This window comes from Vanacampus margaritifer, chromosome 2 (genome assembly GCF_051991255.1).
Source record: "Vanacampus margaritifer isolate UIUO_Vmar chromosome 2, RoL_Vmar_1.0, whole genome shotgun sequence".
In the NCBI taxonomy this organism is placed as follows: domain Eukaryota; kingdom Metazoa; phylum Chordata; class Actinopteri; order Syngnathiformes; family Syngnathidae; genus Vanacampus; species Vanacampus margaritifer.
The window spans coordinates 41,873,778-41,891,442 of record NC_135433.1 but is presented as its reverse complement, the minus strand read 5'-3'; the positions used below and the strand labels follow the sequence as shown (position 1 = coordinate 41,891,442).

Genomic DNA, 17,665 nt, shown 5'->3' with positions numbered 1-17,665 from the left:
GTTTTGTTTTTTGTTTTTGAATTTACTGTGTAGTTTTTATTCTGTGTTTTTATTTCTGTGCATTTTTTACATTTCGTTCGGTGACATCTGGGATGTTATGTTTGCTGAATGACAATAGTCTGAGCCTGAGTCTGATTCTTATTATTGCTGTACATTTTCGCGGAGGTTGGGAGGGGGTGTTATTTTTCCTCCTACTCAAGTGCATTTAACAATAAAGTTTTGAACAAAAAAAAGTCGCTGGGTGATGACGTAATTGTATATCTCCATGAACGCAATGGCATCTCATGCTGGCGAGCTTGAGATCGCAAAGAAGAATTTAACTGATGCAATTGGCGAGAATGTAAAACAGTGAGTAAACACTTGCCGTCTGGTGATGTGGGGGTTTGCTTGGGTCGTTTGAGAGTTTCTTTACAATTATGTGGCCGTTCCGTAGCTGTGTATAGCTGTGCTTGTGGCTAGCTTTCACACTGATGTCTGCAGCGTTGCTTCAATGTGTGTTTTATTCGATATATCTATCACACTGTGTGGCTTCATTGTAAGGCTCCTTTATTGTTACGATATATTCGTATGCTACACTGTACTGGCAAATGCAAGTGTTCAATCGGGATTTATGAAAACCCCATAATGTTTTTTAGTTACTCCTCTTTAAACTACAACTTCAATAAAAAGACACATTACAAATGTCTCTAATCTAACGTCGTGGCATGTTAAGTGTATGTTGATTGTTTTCTTTTCACACAGCTATTGGGCAAACCTGAAACTTTGGTTTAAGCAGAAGATCAGCAAGGAAGAGTTTGATATTGAGGCACGACGTCTGTTGGCACAGGAAAATGGTTTGTGCATGATTATTAATCTCCCCCGCAAACTAAATTATTTTTTTCAGTTTTTACATACTCTCTATTTCTGTGCAGTCCATGTTCACAATGACTTCCTCTTGGCAATTCTGACACGCTGCCAGATCATTGTTTCCACTCCAGGTGAGTTGAATTAATCTTTTATTTATCTGAGGCATGTTATCCGTCCGTCCGTCCGTCCGTCTGTCTTCTTCCGCTTATCCGGGGTCGGGTCGCGGGGGCAGCAGCTTTAGCAGGGAAGCCCAGACTTCCCTCTCCTCAGCCACTTCAGCCAGCTTCTCCGACGGGACCCCAAGGCGTTCCCAGGACAGCCGAGAGACATAGTCTCTCCAGCGTGTCCTGGGTCGTGAGGCATGTTATATTGAAACTATATGGTCTGCGTATTAACAGCACATGGTTTACATCTGCCAGTATTCATGCAATAGGAGCTCAATATTTGCTGTGACGTCAACTCAAATTTGATTTATACTCCATCATTTTCATTTGACTGGTAGTTTTAGGCTGCTATCATTTTAGGTTAGCTGGAAAAATTATAATTGGACAACATGGCAGACGCTGCCACAGGGTGTCTTTATAATAATATAAAAAAATTAACATTTTTTTCCCCTTCCTCCAGAGGGCGCTGGGCAATTGCAATGGCAAGGTGGCTCTGCTTCCAAGCCAGGCAAACCAAAAGGAAAGAAGAAATGTTCCTCTAGACAGAAATTTGACGTGAGTAACTTACTGGAGTGATACAAAAATGTGATGAATGTGCAAGTTACCGACGATTAAGAATAACAATATTGGTGTGTGTACATCCTGTTCGGTCCTTCAGCATCGTTTCCAGCCTCAGAATCCTTTGAGTGCTGCACAGCCATTCAGCCCGCGGGAAGCGGTGGGTGAGGAAGAAGAACTCCGACTGAGCGCCCACACTTTGCTTTTGCCCACACGGGGTCAGCTGGAGGCCCGCATGATGGTGACAGCCTTTGAGCTGGGCCTGGATAACATCACGGAGGATGCGGTCAGCGCAATGACCTGTGCCGTAGAGGTGAGTTGAAGAGAGATACGGTAACACCTTGTTTAATGTGAGTGTTTGTATGAATTAAAATGATTGTTGATTAATTCAATTGAACTACATTTCTTTAATCAGTATTCGCGGTTATTGAAACCATGACTTTTTAAAACCACAGTAAACTGTCAAACCGGTAATCGACCCATTCCTATTCATTATGTACATTTTTGTCATTTTGAAGTGTTACATCTACATTGGGCTTGATGATATTTCTTTCTGTCTTTGCTTTATTACAGCATCATTTGAAAGACGTTTTGACTGCTGTGATTTCCCGAAGGAAAGCATATCGCTTACGGGACGGTCATTTTCCCTACGCTTTTGGCACCGATGTTACACCGCAGCCTTATCTGAAGAACAGCCTTGCCGCTTATCACAGCGTCACTGAACGGTAGGAGCAATGCGCTTCATCGTGGTTGGAGTAACACTGTAGTCCCATACATTTGTTTATTTTTGCCCTTCAGCCCGCTTCCAAGTGCATCACTCCCTGCTGGCCCGCCGCCTCAAATCTCCCCAGATGATGCAGAGCAACAAGCCGTTCACTTGTTAGCTTGCTCTGCCCCAAGTCGCCATACGGCCCTCCCACCCATCACCATGTTTGACCTCTTGGAGGCTTTACAGGTCAGACTTGTTCCATGTCGCATCCATGTTAACTTCTGGTGAAGGGTGAATTTTTTAAACTAAAGTTTGTATATTGAGATAATTATTCGCCAGATGAGGAAGTAAGGCGCTAAAATATACAAAAATGTGAGGATGGATTGTTGCTGTTGTTAATATTTTATTTAAGGGGTGTCAAAAGGAGTGCTTTAATGTCGAGTTAGTTGAAGTTCCTTTAACGCCACAAATTTTTTTAACTTGATTAACAGTGCTGTCATCAATGTCCAACATTAAACACTTATGCCATCTACTGTAGGGGCGGGAATCTTTGAATGTCTCTCGATTCGATTCCGATTTTTGGGTATGCGATTCGATTCAGAATCGCTTTGCGATTTTTGAAGTGGACATACCTGGGCAAAAGAGGACGTTGGGTCACACTACATAAGATATCAAGCTAGCTAGCTAGCTAGCTACCAAGATATCTACAATAGAATAATATCTATCTATCTATCTATTAATCTAATCGAATCTATCTATCTACCTACTTAAAAAAAAAAAAAAGACACCCGGACAGGATGTAAAAAAGAGGGCATTTGGTCACCTAGCTAAGACCTAGCTAAATAGCTAACTAGCAAGATATCTATAAAGGTATTTAGTAAAGGTGGGATTCTTTGAATGTCTCACGATTTGATTCGATTCCGATTTTTGGGTATGCGATTCGATTCAGAATCGCTTTGCGATTAAGAGCGATTTTTGAAGTGGACATACCTGGGCAAAAGAGGACGTTGGGTCACACTGCATAAGATATCAAGCTAGCTAGCTAGCTACCAAGATATCTACAATAGAATAATATCTATCTATCTATCTATTAATCTAATCTAATCTATCTACCTACTTAAAAAAAAAAAAAAAAAACTGACACCCGGATAGGATGTAAAAAAGTGGGCATACCTGGGCAAAAGAGGGCATTTGGTCACCTAGCTAATACCTAGCTAAATAGCTAACTAGCAAGATATCTATAAAGGTATTTAGTAAAGGTGGGATTCTTTGAATGTCTCACGATTTGATTCGATTCCGATTTTTGGGTATGCGATTCGATTCAGAATCGCTTTGCGATTAAGAGCGATTTTTGAAGTGGACATACCTGGGCAAAAGAGGACGTTGGGTCACACTGCATAAGATATCAAGCTAGCTAGCTAGCTACCAAGATATATACAATAGAATAATATCTATCTATCTATTAATCTAATCTAATCTATCTACCTACTTAAAAAAAAAAAAAAAAAAAAAAACTGGCACCCGGATAGGATGTAAAAAAGTGGGCATACCTGGGCAAAAGAGGGCATTTGGTCACCTAGCTAATACCTAGCTAAATAGCTAACTAGCAAGATATCTATAAAGGTATTTAGTAAAGGTGGGATTCTTTGAATGTCTCACGATTTGATTCGATTCCGATTTTTGGGTATGCGATTCGATTCAGAATCGCTTTGCGATTTTTGAAGTGGACATACCTGGGCAAAAGAGGACGTTGGGTCACACTGCATAAGATATCAAGCTAGCTAGCTAGCTACCAAGATATCTACAATAGAATAATATCTATCTATCTATCTATTAATCTAATCTAATCTATCTACCTACTTAAAAAAAAAAAAAAAAAACTGACACCCGGATAGGATGTAAAAAAGTGGGCATACCTGGGCAAAAGAGGGCATTTGGTCACCTAGCTAATACCTAGCTAAATAGCTAACTAGCAAGATATCTATAAAGGTATTTAGTAAAGGTGGGATTCTTTGAATGTCTCACGATTTGATTCGATTCCGATTTTTGGGTATGCGATTCGATTCAGAATCGCTTTGCGATTAAGAGCGATTTTTGAAGTGGACATACCTGGGCAAAAGAGGACGTTGGGTCACACTGCATAAGATATCAAGCTAGCTAGCTAGCTACCAAGATATATACAATAGAATAATATCTATCTATCTATTAATCTAATCTAATCTATCTACCTACTTAAAAAAAAAAAAAAAAAAAAAACTGGCACCCGGATAGGATGTAAAAAAGTGGGCATACCTGGGCAAAAGAGGGCATTTGGTCACCTAGCTAATACCTAGCTAAATAGCTAACTAGCAAGATATCTATAAAGGTATTTAGTAAAGGTGGGATTCTTTGAATGTCTCACGATTTGATTCGATTCCGATTTTTGGGTATGCGATTCGATTCAGAATCGCTTTGCGATTAAGAGCGATTTTTGAAGTGGACATACCTGGGCAAAAGAGGACGTTGGGTCACACTGCATAAGATATCAAGCTAGCTAGCTAGCTACCAAGATATCTACAATAGAATAATATCTATCTATCTATCTATCTATTTTATCTTATTTTATCTAATCTAATCTATCTACTTAAAAAAAAAAAAAACAGACACCCGGACAGGATGTAAAAAAGTGGGCATACCTGGGCAAAAGAGGGCATTTGGTCACCTAGCTAATACCTAGCTAAATAGCTAACTAGCAAGATATCTATAAAGGTATTTAGTAAGGGTGGGAATCTTTGAAAGTCTCACGATTCGATTCAGAATCGATTTTCGATTAAGCGCGATTTTTGATTCAAAATGATTTGATTGACAATGATTTCTGCTTCAATCTATGGATGTGCAAGGAGTTGTAATGATCTACTCCAGTCTGACTTGCTAATGCTAATTAGCGCGCGACTCGCGACACTTTTATCACTCAAAAGAACGGCTCCACGCTGAAAAAACACAAACTTTGATTGGAATAACTTGATCGTGACTTTTTCCTTCTACTCGCTAATGTGGCTACAACTTAACAGTGTATTAGACAGTATGGAACCACACTGCCCCTCAGTGGTCAAACCGGGTACAACATGAACAGCGCTCCAAATAAAGGTAAAGGTAAATTCCACTGATTGTCACACCCAACTAAGTGGGGGCGAAATTCGTTCTCCGCATTTGACCCATCCCCTGAGGGAGCGGTGAGCAGCAATGATTGCGCTCGGGAATCACATGGTGATCTAACCCCCCAATTCCAACCCTTTATACTGAGTGTCAAGCAGGGAGGCAATGGGTCCCATTTTTATAGGCACACAGAGATAAAGACAAGACAGTATTAAATAATTTAAATAAAATTTATTTTGGGACATTTAAAATCGATTCTGAATCGTACTAAATGAGAATCGGGATTCTTATGAGAATCGATTTTTTTGGGGCACACCCCTAATCTACTGGCACAAATCAATGTCTCACATTTTTTTTCTTTTTCTTTTTACAGCACAGAATATCTTTTTAACTTTAACTTCAAATAACTTTATGAATTACTGTATCAGTGAACTAAATTATACCACCATATTTGTACTAGGTTAACTAGGTTATTTTTCCACTTTTATGTTAACATGAGTATGACAAATTGGGAGAAAAAAACTATTTTATTGAACGTTTAGAACAGGTATAAAATGTTAGATTAATTTGCAATTAATTATGAGTTAATGATTGATGGCATGCAAGTAATTACGATTAGAAAGTCTAATTAGCTGACACCCCTAATTTTAGTAATATTTCTCTGCTCCAGGTTCACCGCGGCGTGATGCCCTCCCACACCATGTATGCTCTGAACATGGAGCGCATCCTGTCGCGACTTTGGCACCCCAGCCACGAAGAACTAGAGCAGGACCACGTGCACAGGCAGCGACTTACCGCCAAAGACGGCGTGCTGATCAGCTGAGGTCAACACGCAATCCATGGACTCAGTATGCATAAAATGCGGAACATAAACTTAGTTCTCTGCTGGAGATGGATGGGAAGTAGTGCGTCCAAATAATGCCTCCTATGTAGGAAAACTGCACTCGTGTTGCAGAGGATCAATGGACCAAGATGAAACAAAGCAATTGGACGGCGGGCACATGACTGTGTCCGCCTGGTGCTGGCAGATTTTCACTCTGCTGTACCACTGTTTTTTGGCAATTGCCAGCTGGAGTTGCAGTTCTGTAGTCAGATTGGACTTTAAAGTGTTTACTTTTAAAATTTAGCTGGGGGCAGTGGTCCTTTTTAGGGTTGGGGAGCCGAAGACACATGGGCCATAGATGACCCGCATGAGCATTTGATGCAACCTGTGACACGACTTTAAAGGGGCAGTTAGCCTTAAGCATTTCTTAACAATAATATATGTGACCTCACTAGTCTAAACATGAGATTCGGATTAATATTACATTTGTGGGATATGAGTTATGAAGCAAAATCCAGCTGTTTTTATCCATCTCAGGGGGCGGCCATTTTGCCACTTGCTGTCGACTGAAGATGGCATCACAGTTGCTCAGGGAAGCTGAGCTGTGATTGGTTGTTACATGAGCATCTGTGATGTCATTTTCACTCGACAGCAAGTGGCAAAATGGCTTCCATCTGATAGTGATAAAAATTGCTCGATTTTGCTGCTTAACTCGTACTCCACTAATGTAATATTAACAAAAAGACCGTATTGACTAGTGGGGCTGCATAGACCATATTGTTAAGATTTTTGGAGGGGGCGGGGGGCTTCACTACCCCTTTAACCCCGAGAAAACTATTTGAAAAGCACAAAATGTAACCTACAAATGTTCACGCTATATATAATAGGATTTATTTGGTGCATTTTGTGTGTATCATTTGAAAAAAATAAAAGGTATTAATGTGGCAGAATTCAAGTGAACGTTGTGAAGAAATCGCAACATTAAGTAATATACAGTAGTGTACTTGAACAAAACGATTACTCAGAAAAAATGTGGTCAAAGTTTGAGGCCCGTTATTTGACATAAACATTCTGTGAAGTAAAGACTGAAAAAGGACACTAAAACGGAGTCCTAAAATGTGTTTACATGTGGTTCCGAAAAGGACTTCCCTGTCTCATCGATATGTTTGTTTTATGAAAATATATACAGTACACAATTTGATTTAAGTGGCCCGGTGGTGCATGGTTCTTTTTTTATTTTATATACATTTTGTACAAAGCTTCTTCTTTTTTCCATTTGTATGTGCAAGGAATACAACTAAAGTTCATAGTACGTTGTTGTTAAATACTTGTTCTTTCTTAAAATAATGTAAAAGTGAGTTTGTTTCCAATCACTTTCTTCCCCTTATATGCGGGACAGTGACTCAGAAGACATCCCACTGTGCCGAGGGGCCTCTTACCAAATATGGCATACCGCCACTCACTTCCGCTGCGCGGACATCCAATCAGAGCTCGTGCCGACTTCCAAGCCATGACGACCCGCGCTGCACTGGAAGTGACTCACTTTCTACCCCACTTACTGTTTGCTGGGAAACATTCATTATTAAGGACGCATAAACATTGTCGAGTCCAACGTTTTATTTTGTCATATGTACAATTGTGAAGTGCTCAAAAACAGCGTACAAATAATTCAATGTCTAACATTAGTTACACCTGACCTGCATCCCAAAAGTTGCATCAATGTGAAGATTAAAAGTAAGTAAGGCAGGTTTAGTCAGTAAACGTTTCACACCTGAGTGCGTAAAAGGTTAGATAATGTTAGTGTTACTGTACAAGTGCATCCAATGTGTTATTTATTGCAGCTTGTTTGACATCATAGCGTGGCTGGGTCTGTGGATGCTCCCACATCAGTACTGGATGGGGTAAAAAGAGACAAAGAACTCCCTTAAAAGATGTTTGTAACAGGTATGATGTCATATTTCATCTGCACATGGCCCAGGTTTCTACGTCATTCATCATTACAAATCAGCGTGTCTGCAGAAAAGCTGGAAGGAGAAAGTGCCTGAGCCGACGATCATTTGGACTTGCAGCCACTCGGAGTTATTTGGTCCCCCCAAGACATGTCCCATCATGCACCCCCGCCGGGAGTCTAGAACGCCTGGAGCTGCTGTGTCAAGATGAGCTGACAGCCGCTGTTGACGTGGTCCATGACCTTTTGTTTGAGCAGAGCCAGCTCGTCCCGCAGGGTGTTGGCAGACGACACCAACTCCGTGTGATGGCTTTTGAGGTTTTTCACCCTGTCCTCCAGACGAGATATCCTCTCCAGCTTCCGTTTCCGGCACTTGGACGCGGCCACCCTGTTCCTCATTCGCTTCCTTTCTGCCTTGATACGCTCCTGGCTCTCCATGTTGATGGGGGAGAGCGGCGGCGTCTCGCCGGGCATCTCGGGCACCGTCTGCGGCTCCTCTTTCAGGGCACGGAGCCTCGAGTGCTGCGCCTGGTGGTCCACGTGGGGCGCCGGGTAACAGGCGGGTGGGTGTCTGTCGTTGACGGGTGCGGATGAGCCCTGCACGGCCCGGTTGAAATTCGCCAAGTTGGTGTATTCCGGAGGCTCCGGGGGGCGCACCGTGCAGCTGTAAGGATTCTCACCGGTGTCGGCTGCAGCTGTGCCGGATGCCATGCCGGTGGTCTGCGGCGCTTGGGGGTGGGCGGCGCCTATCTGGTGGTAGTGGAGCTCAGCCAGCGCCTTCGCGAAGCCCTCGGCGAAGCCCTCCTGCTCGTCCGTGATGTTCTTGGGACAGACGAATTGGGTCGGGGTGGGGGTCGTCAGGCCCGTGCACGACTGGATGATTAGCCGCTCCAGCTCCGGGGAGGCCAGCTTCAGCAGACCCACATCGGGCGACGTGAGGATGTCCAGGGCCTTGGAGCCCAGCTGGGGTTTGAAGTTTCGGGGGTCGTTTAGATTCAGAGTCATGGATTGCTTGAGGGCTTTTGTGTTGAAGCCGTACACCCTCGCCCCGTCGTGGTGAGGGTTCGACGCGTTCACGGCGTCGTCGTAGAACGTCGCTTCCATTTTCCCGGACATGAAGTTTGTGTCACTTTAAGAGAGGGCTTCTCACCTTGAAAACAATCCACTGTTTACATATGACTTGTTTCCTCTCGGCCTTGTGACAGAGTCCGCCTTTTGTTGAAGTTCAAACCACTTGACAACTTCGCGTCCCGAGAAAACTTTTCTCTCCCCAACCGCGCGATCATCGATTAAAAAAAACGTCGTTTCCCCACCACCAACAACAAAATGTCTGACAAAATATCCTCTTTTGATTGATCCTCCTCCTTAAAAAGAGAAAACGGTGCCTGATTTGGGATAGTACTTTCTATCACTTCCAACGTGGAGACGAACTTTATCCACCTCTGAGCTGCAGCTCCCCTGAAAATAACAATGATGTCATTTCTAAGCGTTCTGATTGGCTGGAGCGGGTTTGTTGGGCGGAGTCTATCTACTGACATGGGGGTTGCTCTGACAACAGGCCATGTCCCCGCCCCCCGCGGTGCTTCATGGGATTAGGTAATGCAGACAGTGGAGCAATGTACTCTGGGATTACGTATGTGTTTTTGAATATTTATTTACCCGCTCAATCGTTACTGAAACTCTTCTTCATGAACACGAACAGAGAAGTTTAGTCTTTCAAGGGGATGCTATTGGAACATGTTTCCAACTGAAGCATCTATATAGTTTTAAACGTTTTTATCGTGCACACCGAGACCCAAAAGTGGGTCTTCCTGGTACACACACGTTGAACTCACGTCCAAAACTAACACAGGACGCTAAAGCAGGGCTGTTAAACTTGTTTTCATCACTGTTATGGGGAGCAGTTTATGCTAGTGAAAGTGCACAAAATAATTGTATGACACAAATCTCTGTCTGGAGGGCATACCATTGTTTTAGAGTGAGGGAACAAAATACAAAATATTTTATGTAAATGATTTAATGGTATTTGAAATGACAACAAACAAATAATGACGTTTGTTTTTTGGGTCCATCTGAAGAGCCTGGGAGAGGCTGATTAAATCCCATTGGAAATTGCATTAGTACCATGCTTTGTTGTCTGTAGCGATGATGTCCACCAACTGTCTACTACGCATATGGAGTCCCTTATAGTCACTTACCAGAAATGTAAATGTCGTTTGAGGGAACCCTGTTCATCGCTCCATCATATTACATAGTTGTTTCTGTATTTGATTATTCTCAATTTTATGACAGCTAAATTATTTTTGAAATTATGTGGCAAGCTTTCGCAGGCCACATAAAATCCGGCCCATTGTTCTTAATATTCAGTGGTTCAATTCCCAGCTTTGGCTTTCCACTGTCAGTTTCTTTTAGCAAGATGCTGATCCTTAAATAACCTCCAGATTGGAAACATATGTGAGGAACTGTTCTCAATTGCCTTACACGCCAGGTAAGGCAATTGAGAACAGGTAATATCTGGTTATTATTAATAATAATAATAATTTGACAGGCTCTTAAAAAAATGGTAGCACTTGGAAGAAGGTGCTTGTATATCTGTTCTTTCTCCTCGTATGTTCAGTTTGCATTGTATTTTTAGCCTACTATACCTAACTTGATTTCAAACAATTTCAAAGACAATTCTCTGTGTACTGATATTGAAAAATAAACTAACTGTGGTACAGTGGAACCTCTGAGTTTGAACGTCTCGGAACTTGTACAAATCGGACTTCAACCAAAAAATGTGAGTAAAAAATGCCTCGGAGTTTGAACTCATTTTTGGAGTTCGAACACCCAAGCAAAGCAAGCTAAGCCGAACGTACCTTGAAAACGGGTAAACGGGTGAAGCCGAGCAATGACGAATTTTCACGTTGCGGTAGTTGAGACGATGCACTGCTCATTTCAGATCGTAAATACTCCCGGAGGTGCTGCATACTCGCAAGTGCATTTTGATTTTCCACGACAATTTTCTTCGCCATGGGCCCAAAGAAAGACAACAGTGCCAGTGGCAGCAAAGAAAAACATACAGTGCTACAAATCACAGTGGAATTAGGAAGGAGATTATCACGCACTTGTAACTACCGTGACCACTTCTGTAAATACTGGCATGAGGACCCCGCTTAGCTGTTCAACAACGTGCCTGACGTTAAACGACGCACGCAAGAACCGCTTAGTAGTCTAACAATATTGTAAAATACACAAACTCAGCACTGAACTAAAGCTAACATAGCATTTACCATCCACTGATGCCATCACACCACAACAGATAAAGTAAGGTATTTTTATTGTTTAAATACTGTACGGTAATGTAAATGTAAAAAATATAAATAAAAATTAAAATGGGAATTTTCTGTTTTTGGAATTTGGGAACGGATTAATTGCATTTACATGATTTCCTATGAGAAAAAATGTTTCGGAAGTTGAACAATTCGGACTTTGAACACTTCGCAGGAACCAATTATGTTCAAACTCCGAGGTACCACTTTTCTTTCTCAATTTTGCTTTTCCGATTTAATGTGCATTGTCATTTTCAATGTCCTCTTCCCATGTTTTTTTTTTAACAAACACAAGAATAAAAATAATTTTGATTCAAATAAACAATATCAAATTTATTATACATAAAAGTTGTGGTTTTACAGGTTAGTCTTGCACTAAAATAAATCCAAATGAACCATGAATTCACATGAAAGACACTTTATTCAGCTTCTTCAATTTGAGTGGTTAACACACTTTCACTTGCAGTCTTTTAAGCGCTCACTATGACAATGCCACAAAATTCTCCAAACAAATGTGGTGTACACATAAATCCTGAATCAGATTAAAACAATAATGCAAACAAATCTGTGGCTTTATCACTTCAACTTGAAAGAATGATATCTAAACATGTGGACTGCACTTCTTAAGCACTGAATTTATCTAGACACTCCATAAACACATACAGTAAAATATACAGTACATCTATAAATAAAAATAACACCTACGGACCAACTTGCAACCTTAACAATTTACATTGCTCTGTTGATTTGAATTTGATGAATTGTCCAGCCCTGTTAGGAATGTTCTGACCCACCGAGGAGTGGCAGCAGTGTCTGTTCTCAGCCCCCCCCCCAGCACTCTTCAGAAGATAGCGTTGTTTTGTTTTTTTCCCCTCATTGCCTGTGCCAGCTGCTTCCAACTAGTTCTTCCATCATGAGCAGAGAGGCCTTAAAGGTGGGACAGTCCAGGGTCCATTGGAACAAAAACAGAGAACCCAGTATGCGCGCATGTGTTGATCTATCAGCTAAGCAAAGTTTTGATGACTTCTAAACACTGAGTTGAGGGGTACGCGCAACACACACACATAAACACACAGCAAGTAGCGAGAGAGACAGATGAAATTTCAAACAGTGTCTGTGCTATGTTTGTTGAAGACCAGCTGTTTCTTCCTGTCTTGCTGCTTGATTTCTGTGTGCAATCTCTCACTCGTTCGCCGCTGTTCCAAACACAGACGGTGCTGTTTCCTTTTAACTCCAAGGAAAGAACACAATGGAGTTAAGACAGGATGTAGTGAAGAACTAAAAACAAACCTTCTTAATCTGTAACAGCTACACTGGTGGGTTAACAATCATTCAATCATTCGTTCTCCGAACCTTTTACTTTTATTCGGCCGAGGCAGCACATGATAGCAACACTCTCAGACTGTCATTTTGTTTGGAAATTCCGATTCACATCTTGAAAACACTTAAAATAAAATACAGTATATGCATCAATAGAGCAATTTTGAAATATGACATCTAATCCCAAACTTTTGATTTATAACTCATAAATTAACTCATTCACTGCCATTGACGGTTATTGACGCCAACAATTCATTTGAACTATTTCTATCAGTTAAACATTTATAGAAAAAAAATATCATTCATTTAGAACAGATATCAAATTTATGATTAATCGTAAGTTAACTATTGAAGCGTGCGATTAATTACAATTAAAAATTAGGGGCATCGGGCGATTAAAATAATTAATTGCATGACTTTAGGAGTTAACTCATGATTAATCACAAATTTTATATCTGTTCTAAATGTACAATAAAAAAAATCTAGGTTTTCATACACTTGTTAACAAAAGTGGGAAAAAAATGTTAAACTAATAGAAATAGTTCAAATGTGTCATGTCTGGGAAGATCTGGCTTTGGTTGAGGATCCCGATTGGTCCTGAGTGGATTCCTGCCCTTCCGCAGGCTGACCAATCCGGGCCCTCAGCCACTTGTGCCTGACCCCAGCTGTGATTAGTTACCCTAATTTGTGTGGGTGTCTTTAATTCCCGGGTGGGGATCAGTTCCTTGTGGGATCATTGCCGCTTGTCACGGTCACTCCCGGAGTGCTGTCTGTCATTTTGATTTTTGTACCTTTTCAGTTCCTTGTTTATTTTAATACTAACCAGTACCCTGGTTAGTGTTTGTTTGTAAAATAAAGCACGCCAGTCTCGCCTGCACTCCTGCTGTGGTTCTCCTGCCTCCCTGCATTTTGGGTCCTCCACTCCACAGACAGACAACACTCGCCGACAGACACCATGCCGCTCCGTGACCACACCGTGACAAAATGAATTTTTGACGTCTTTAACCGTCAATGGAAGTGAATGAGTTAACTTTCAATAGTAACTTTTCAAGGAGTGTAACACGCTATAATGTAATAATTTCCTAAAAGTGTAATTAAATGCGCTTAACTTGTTAAAAATGTTTTTTATAAAACCCAATAATGGAATAATTTTACCAATAATGTATTTTTTTTTTAAAGCCTGACTGATATTGTAATAACATTTTCACCAATAACATTATTGTGGATTTATTACATTTTCAGGCGGGTATTTTCCCCCCAAAACTGATCATGTAAAACTTTTTTTTCAGTCCACTCCAAAGTTCTACATTTTGTGTTATTTGTAAAACTATTCAATTTCTTGGGGTTTATTATGTTTTTTTTTTGTTTTTTTATAGATTTAAGTGCAAATTTTATTAAATCTTTATGAAATTACTCCATAGTGTGCTACAAAGAGTCCAGCCAAGACGGCATCTGGATTTAGTCTACTCTTTAAACTACTCCTGAACTCTCCATCTGACCTTTGGTTACGACCTTTGCTAATCTCAAACTGTTGTATCAGTCAGAGGTTAAAATACTTGAAAGAACACATGGTGGACATGTCACAGTGATGTGCGCCTCATTGCTCTTGCACACGCATACAGTCACTTTATTTCAAACCATCCTAACCAACATTATTCCAGAAGTTAGTGCCACTGGTGGATTCTATGCGAGAATAGCCTAAAACCTGCACAATCATAATCATCATGAGTGGGCATGTCAAAGACATAACCTTGGTTGGAGCAGCTGCAAAAGGCTTTTAGCTGCTGCGAGGGCCAGCCAATCACATCACACATGGCCATGACCTGCCATTTTTTGGCATGGCGGTGAGTCCATTACAGTGTCCCTCCACTATATTGCAGTTCTTTTTTTTTTTTAGTAGAACATTTATAGAACGCAGGAAGAAAAGTAAAACACTTGAGCATACTCATGCAGTAGCTGCTGTTGGCCACAACTCACATCCAGACTCACACGCCACATGCAGACTTGCTAATGTTACGCCCCCCCGCCAGCAAGTACAGCTTAAATGTTCCGTTTGCATGTCTTATTGCGGTCATGTGAAGTTGTCCATGACCTTTCTCCTTTCTCCAGATTGACCACAAGGTGAAGGGTCATGCCGCTTAGACGCATCTCCAGGAAAAGGCGCGGCAGAGGTTAGCAAATGTATTCAGGATTTGTCTCTTCAAAGACATCAGAAGAACACTCTTTAATCAGATGACACATAATATGGAGCATATTGAGTAAGATCATGTCTGGGAAGACTGTTTGTTGCGTATGACTCACAAGATTGTCATTGCTGGCTAATATGTGCCGATAAGTCAATGTTAAGTGTTAAGGTGAACCATTCACATTCATATTCTATCTATGGACAATCAGTTTCTTGTCTTCAGTTAACCAAAGAAGCAAGTTTTGGAGGAATTCTGCAGATTTCTGGAATTCTTTTGTTTTCTCAGATGTCAAACCACAGGCAATGGCATCTCCATGTACCTGAACAGCCAACCAAGTCTAATAGCTTCATCATGTTCAGCTGTTGACTTGCTGGCCTCCAGTCTTCATGTGTGGCCAGGCTTTCATGGGAACAGGTCACCGCTGGCTGACCCCGCTTTGGAGGGTATGGTAAGTTAAAGGCTGGTGTAAACTTCACTTGTAAACTTTACATTTGTGGTTATACATAGAGTGTAAATATAGTATCTAATGTCTGTGTCATGCTTTCATAAAAAAAAAAATATATATATTATATAACACTTAATGCAACTCTGCTTACCTATTGGCTTCGACATCATGCTACAGACAGCCTTGTTCATGTGTGGCTTAAAAGTGGTGGATCTTCACCCAGCCTAGCACCAAGTCACGGGCAGAAATACTCAGTGTGGGGACGGTATTATGCCAAATGAATTGTGACGTCATGATTAAAATTCGTTACGGCTTGCGCTTGCTAGCAACATATTTACTAGGGGTGTGCCAAAAAATTCATTCTCATTTAGTATGATTCAGAATCGATTTTAAATGTCCCAAAATCAATTTTATTTAAATTATTTTATACTGTCTTGCCTTTGTCTGTGTGTGCCTTTATTTGGAGCGCTGTTCATGTTGTACCCGATTTGGCCTCTTAGGGGCAGTGTGGTTCCACGCAGTCTAATACACTGTTAAGTTGTAGCCACATTAGAGAGTAGAAGGTAAAAGTCAACGATCAAGTTATTCCAATAAAAGTTGTTTTTTTGCAGTGTGGAGCCTTTCTTTTGAGTGATAAAAGTGCCGTGAGTAGCGCGCTGATTAGCATTAGCGAGTCAGACTGGAGTAGATCATTACGATTCCTTGCACATATATGGATTGAAGCAAAAATCTTTGTCAATCAACTCATTTTGAATCCAAAATCGTTCCGAAGCAAAAATCGATTCTGAATCGAATCGAATCGTGAGACATTCAAAGATTCCCACCCCTAATATTTACTTTGTGTTTTAAATCGCACATGATGGGTAGTACGCTAGTCGCCAGAGATTCTACAGTATTTGTATACATGCAGTTAAAAAGTCAATTTTACATAAAATGTCCCTTTTAAGGGTCTTTAGAAAATTCTATTGTGAGAAGGGAATTGAAAAATAAGACTTCAAGCACCACCATACACATTGTCACTTTTTAGGAAAGTTAGGGTAGAGCCGACGGCTTTAATGTTATATTGATGTTTTAGTATAAACAGTTGAGTGGTTAACTTTATTTTACACTTTAAGACCGTTAATAATCTTAATAAGTATCCTAACTAATAAATGTTTTATGATTCCAGTATTTTAACCCTGGAATTGACCGTTGCTATTTTCTATGGCTATCAATTCTGAAACAGATCATGTTTGATCTAGGAGTTTCCATTGTTGTATTTAATTGTGTGATATTGAATGAAGACTGATCTTACAGGTGGTTTGACTGTCACTTTCTCATATTGGTTGACTTAGCTTTGTTCTACTTGGCCACCATACAAACCCTTGCGGTCAGTCCATTGCTTTTAAATAAAAATAAATAAAAAATCCTCAAATGACCTCATCTGAGACTTTCATTTGAGTGCTTCCCTGTTTCCCTTTCCGTATCCTTCTCTGATTTCAGCTTGTACACTACACATCATATACTGGACGCCATGAAAAAAAATCAGGGCATAATATTAAAACCATCATCTTATTTGGATTATTTGGAATTGAGAAAAAAACTATTAATGCAGACTTAGGCCAATGCAACAGGTACAAAGTACAAACAAGGGACGATGACATGCTTTTGTGTTTGGGAACAGTTATTTACAACACTAAATAAACATACACCCCCCCCCCCAAAAAAAAGTATTGGAACAGCGATGACAATTCCTTTATTTTTGTTTATTCTTTATAGGCCTAAAATCTGAAACTGAGCAGCGTTATTTATTGTTCAAATAATCATTTTAATACAGGGGGTAAAAACAATTTGCGCAAATGAAAAATGGGTGGATTAAAACAAAAGGTGGTAGCTTCTAATTTGTTTATCAGATCCAAATACCGGTACCTGAAAATAAAAGCTGAAACAATGATCTTGTATTTTGAAGTCGAACCCAAATGGTTTTAATGTACAACAGATATTAAGGACTTGATCTGGCTGTCCTAATACTTTTGAAGGGGAGTATACACAAAACATAGTGTGAATTATCACCCACGTGGTCACTTATGCAACCCTGAAGTCATGAAAATGCAAGTATTATAGCACATTATGTTCTAATTATTTAAACACAAGAGCAAGATTTAATGCATAAGTGTGTTTAAGATTCAAGATTCGGAATCATCTTTTGCTTCGTCAAGTTGTCATCCCTCTGATCTCTCA

The 17,665-nt window shown here is 40.5% G+C and overlaps 2 protein-coding genes across 2 annotated transcripts; one reads left to right on the top strand and one right to left on the bottom strand.

The window, feature by feature from the left end:
- The first annotated feature begins 221 nt into the window (after positions 1-221).
- tada1 (transcriptional adaptor 1) lies at positions 222-7,547 on the top strand. Its single transcript, XM_077558716.1, has 8 exons — positions 222-348; positions 742-833; positions 912-977; positions 1,471-1,565; positions 1,669-1,881; positions 2,142-2,293; positions 2,367-2,523; positions 6,083-7,547. The coding sequence occupies exons 1-8, from the start codon at positions 266-268 to the stop codon at positions 6,233-6,235; spliced, it is 1,011 nt and encodes a 336-aa protein (XP_077414842.1). The 5' UTR covers positions 222-265; the 3' UTR covers positions 6,236-7,547.
- A 287-nt stretch (positions 7,548-7,834) lies between these two features.
- On the bottom strand, positions 7,835-9,655 carry LOC144044362 (transcription factor Jun-like). Its single transcript, XM_077558717.1, has one exon. It carries the CDS (start codon positions 9,297-9,299, stop codon positions 8,364-8,366), a length of 936 nt encoding a protein of 311 aa, XP_077414843.1. The 5' UTR covers positions 9,300-9,655; the 3' UTR covers positions 7,835-8,363.
- Positions 9,656-17,665: the final 8,010 nt, after the last annotated feature.

Bases quoted from the DNA above. Each gene is read 5' to 3' on its own strand.
- tada1 (XM_077558716.1), top strand. From the start codon at position 266: ATGAACGCAATGGCATCTCATGCTGGCGAGCTTGAGATCGCAAAGAAG. The intron at 834-911 runs GTTTGTGCATGA...ATTTCTGTGCAG, and splicing joins TCTGTTGGCACAGGAAAATG to TCCATGTTCACAATGACTTC. The intron at 1,882-2,141 runs GTGAGTTGAAGA...GCTTTATTACAG, and splicing joins CAATGACCTGTGCCGTAGAG to CATCATTTGAAAGACGTTTT.
- LOC144044362 (XM_077558717.1), bottom strand. From the start codon at position 9,299: ATGTCCGGGAAAATGGAAGCGACGTTCTACGACGACGCCGTGAACGCG.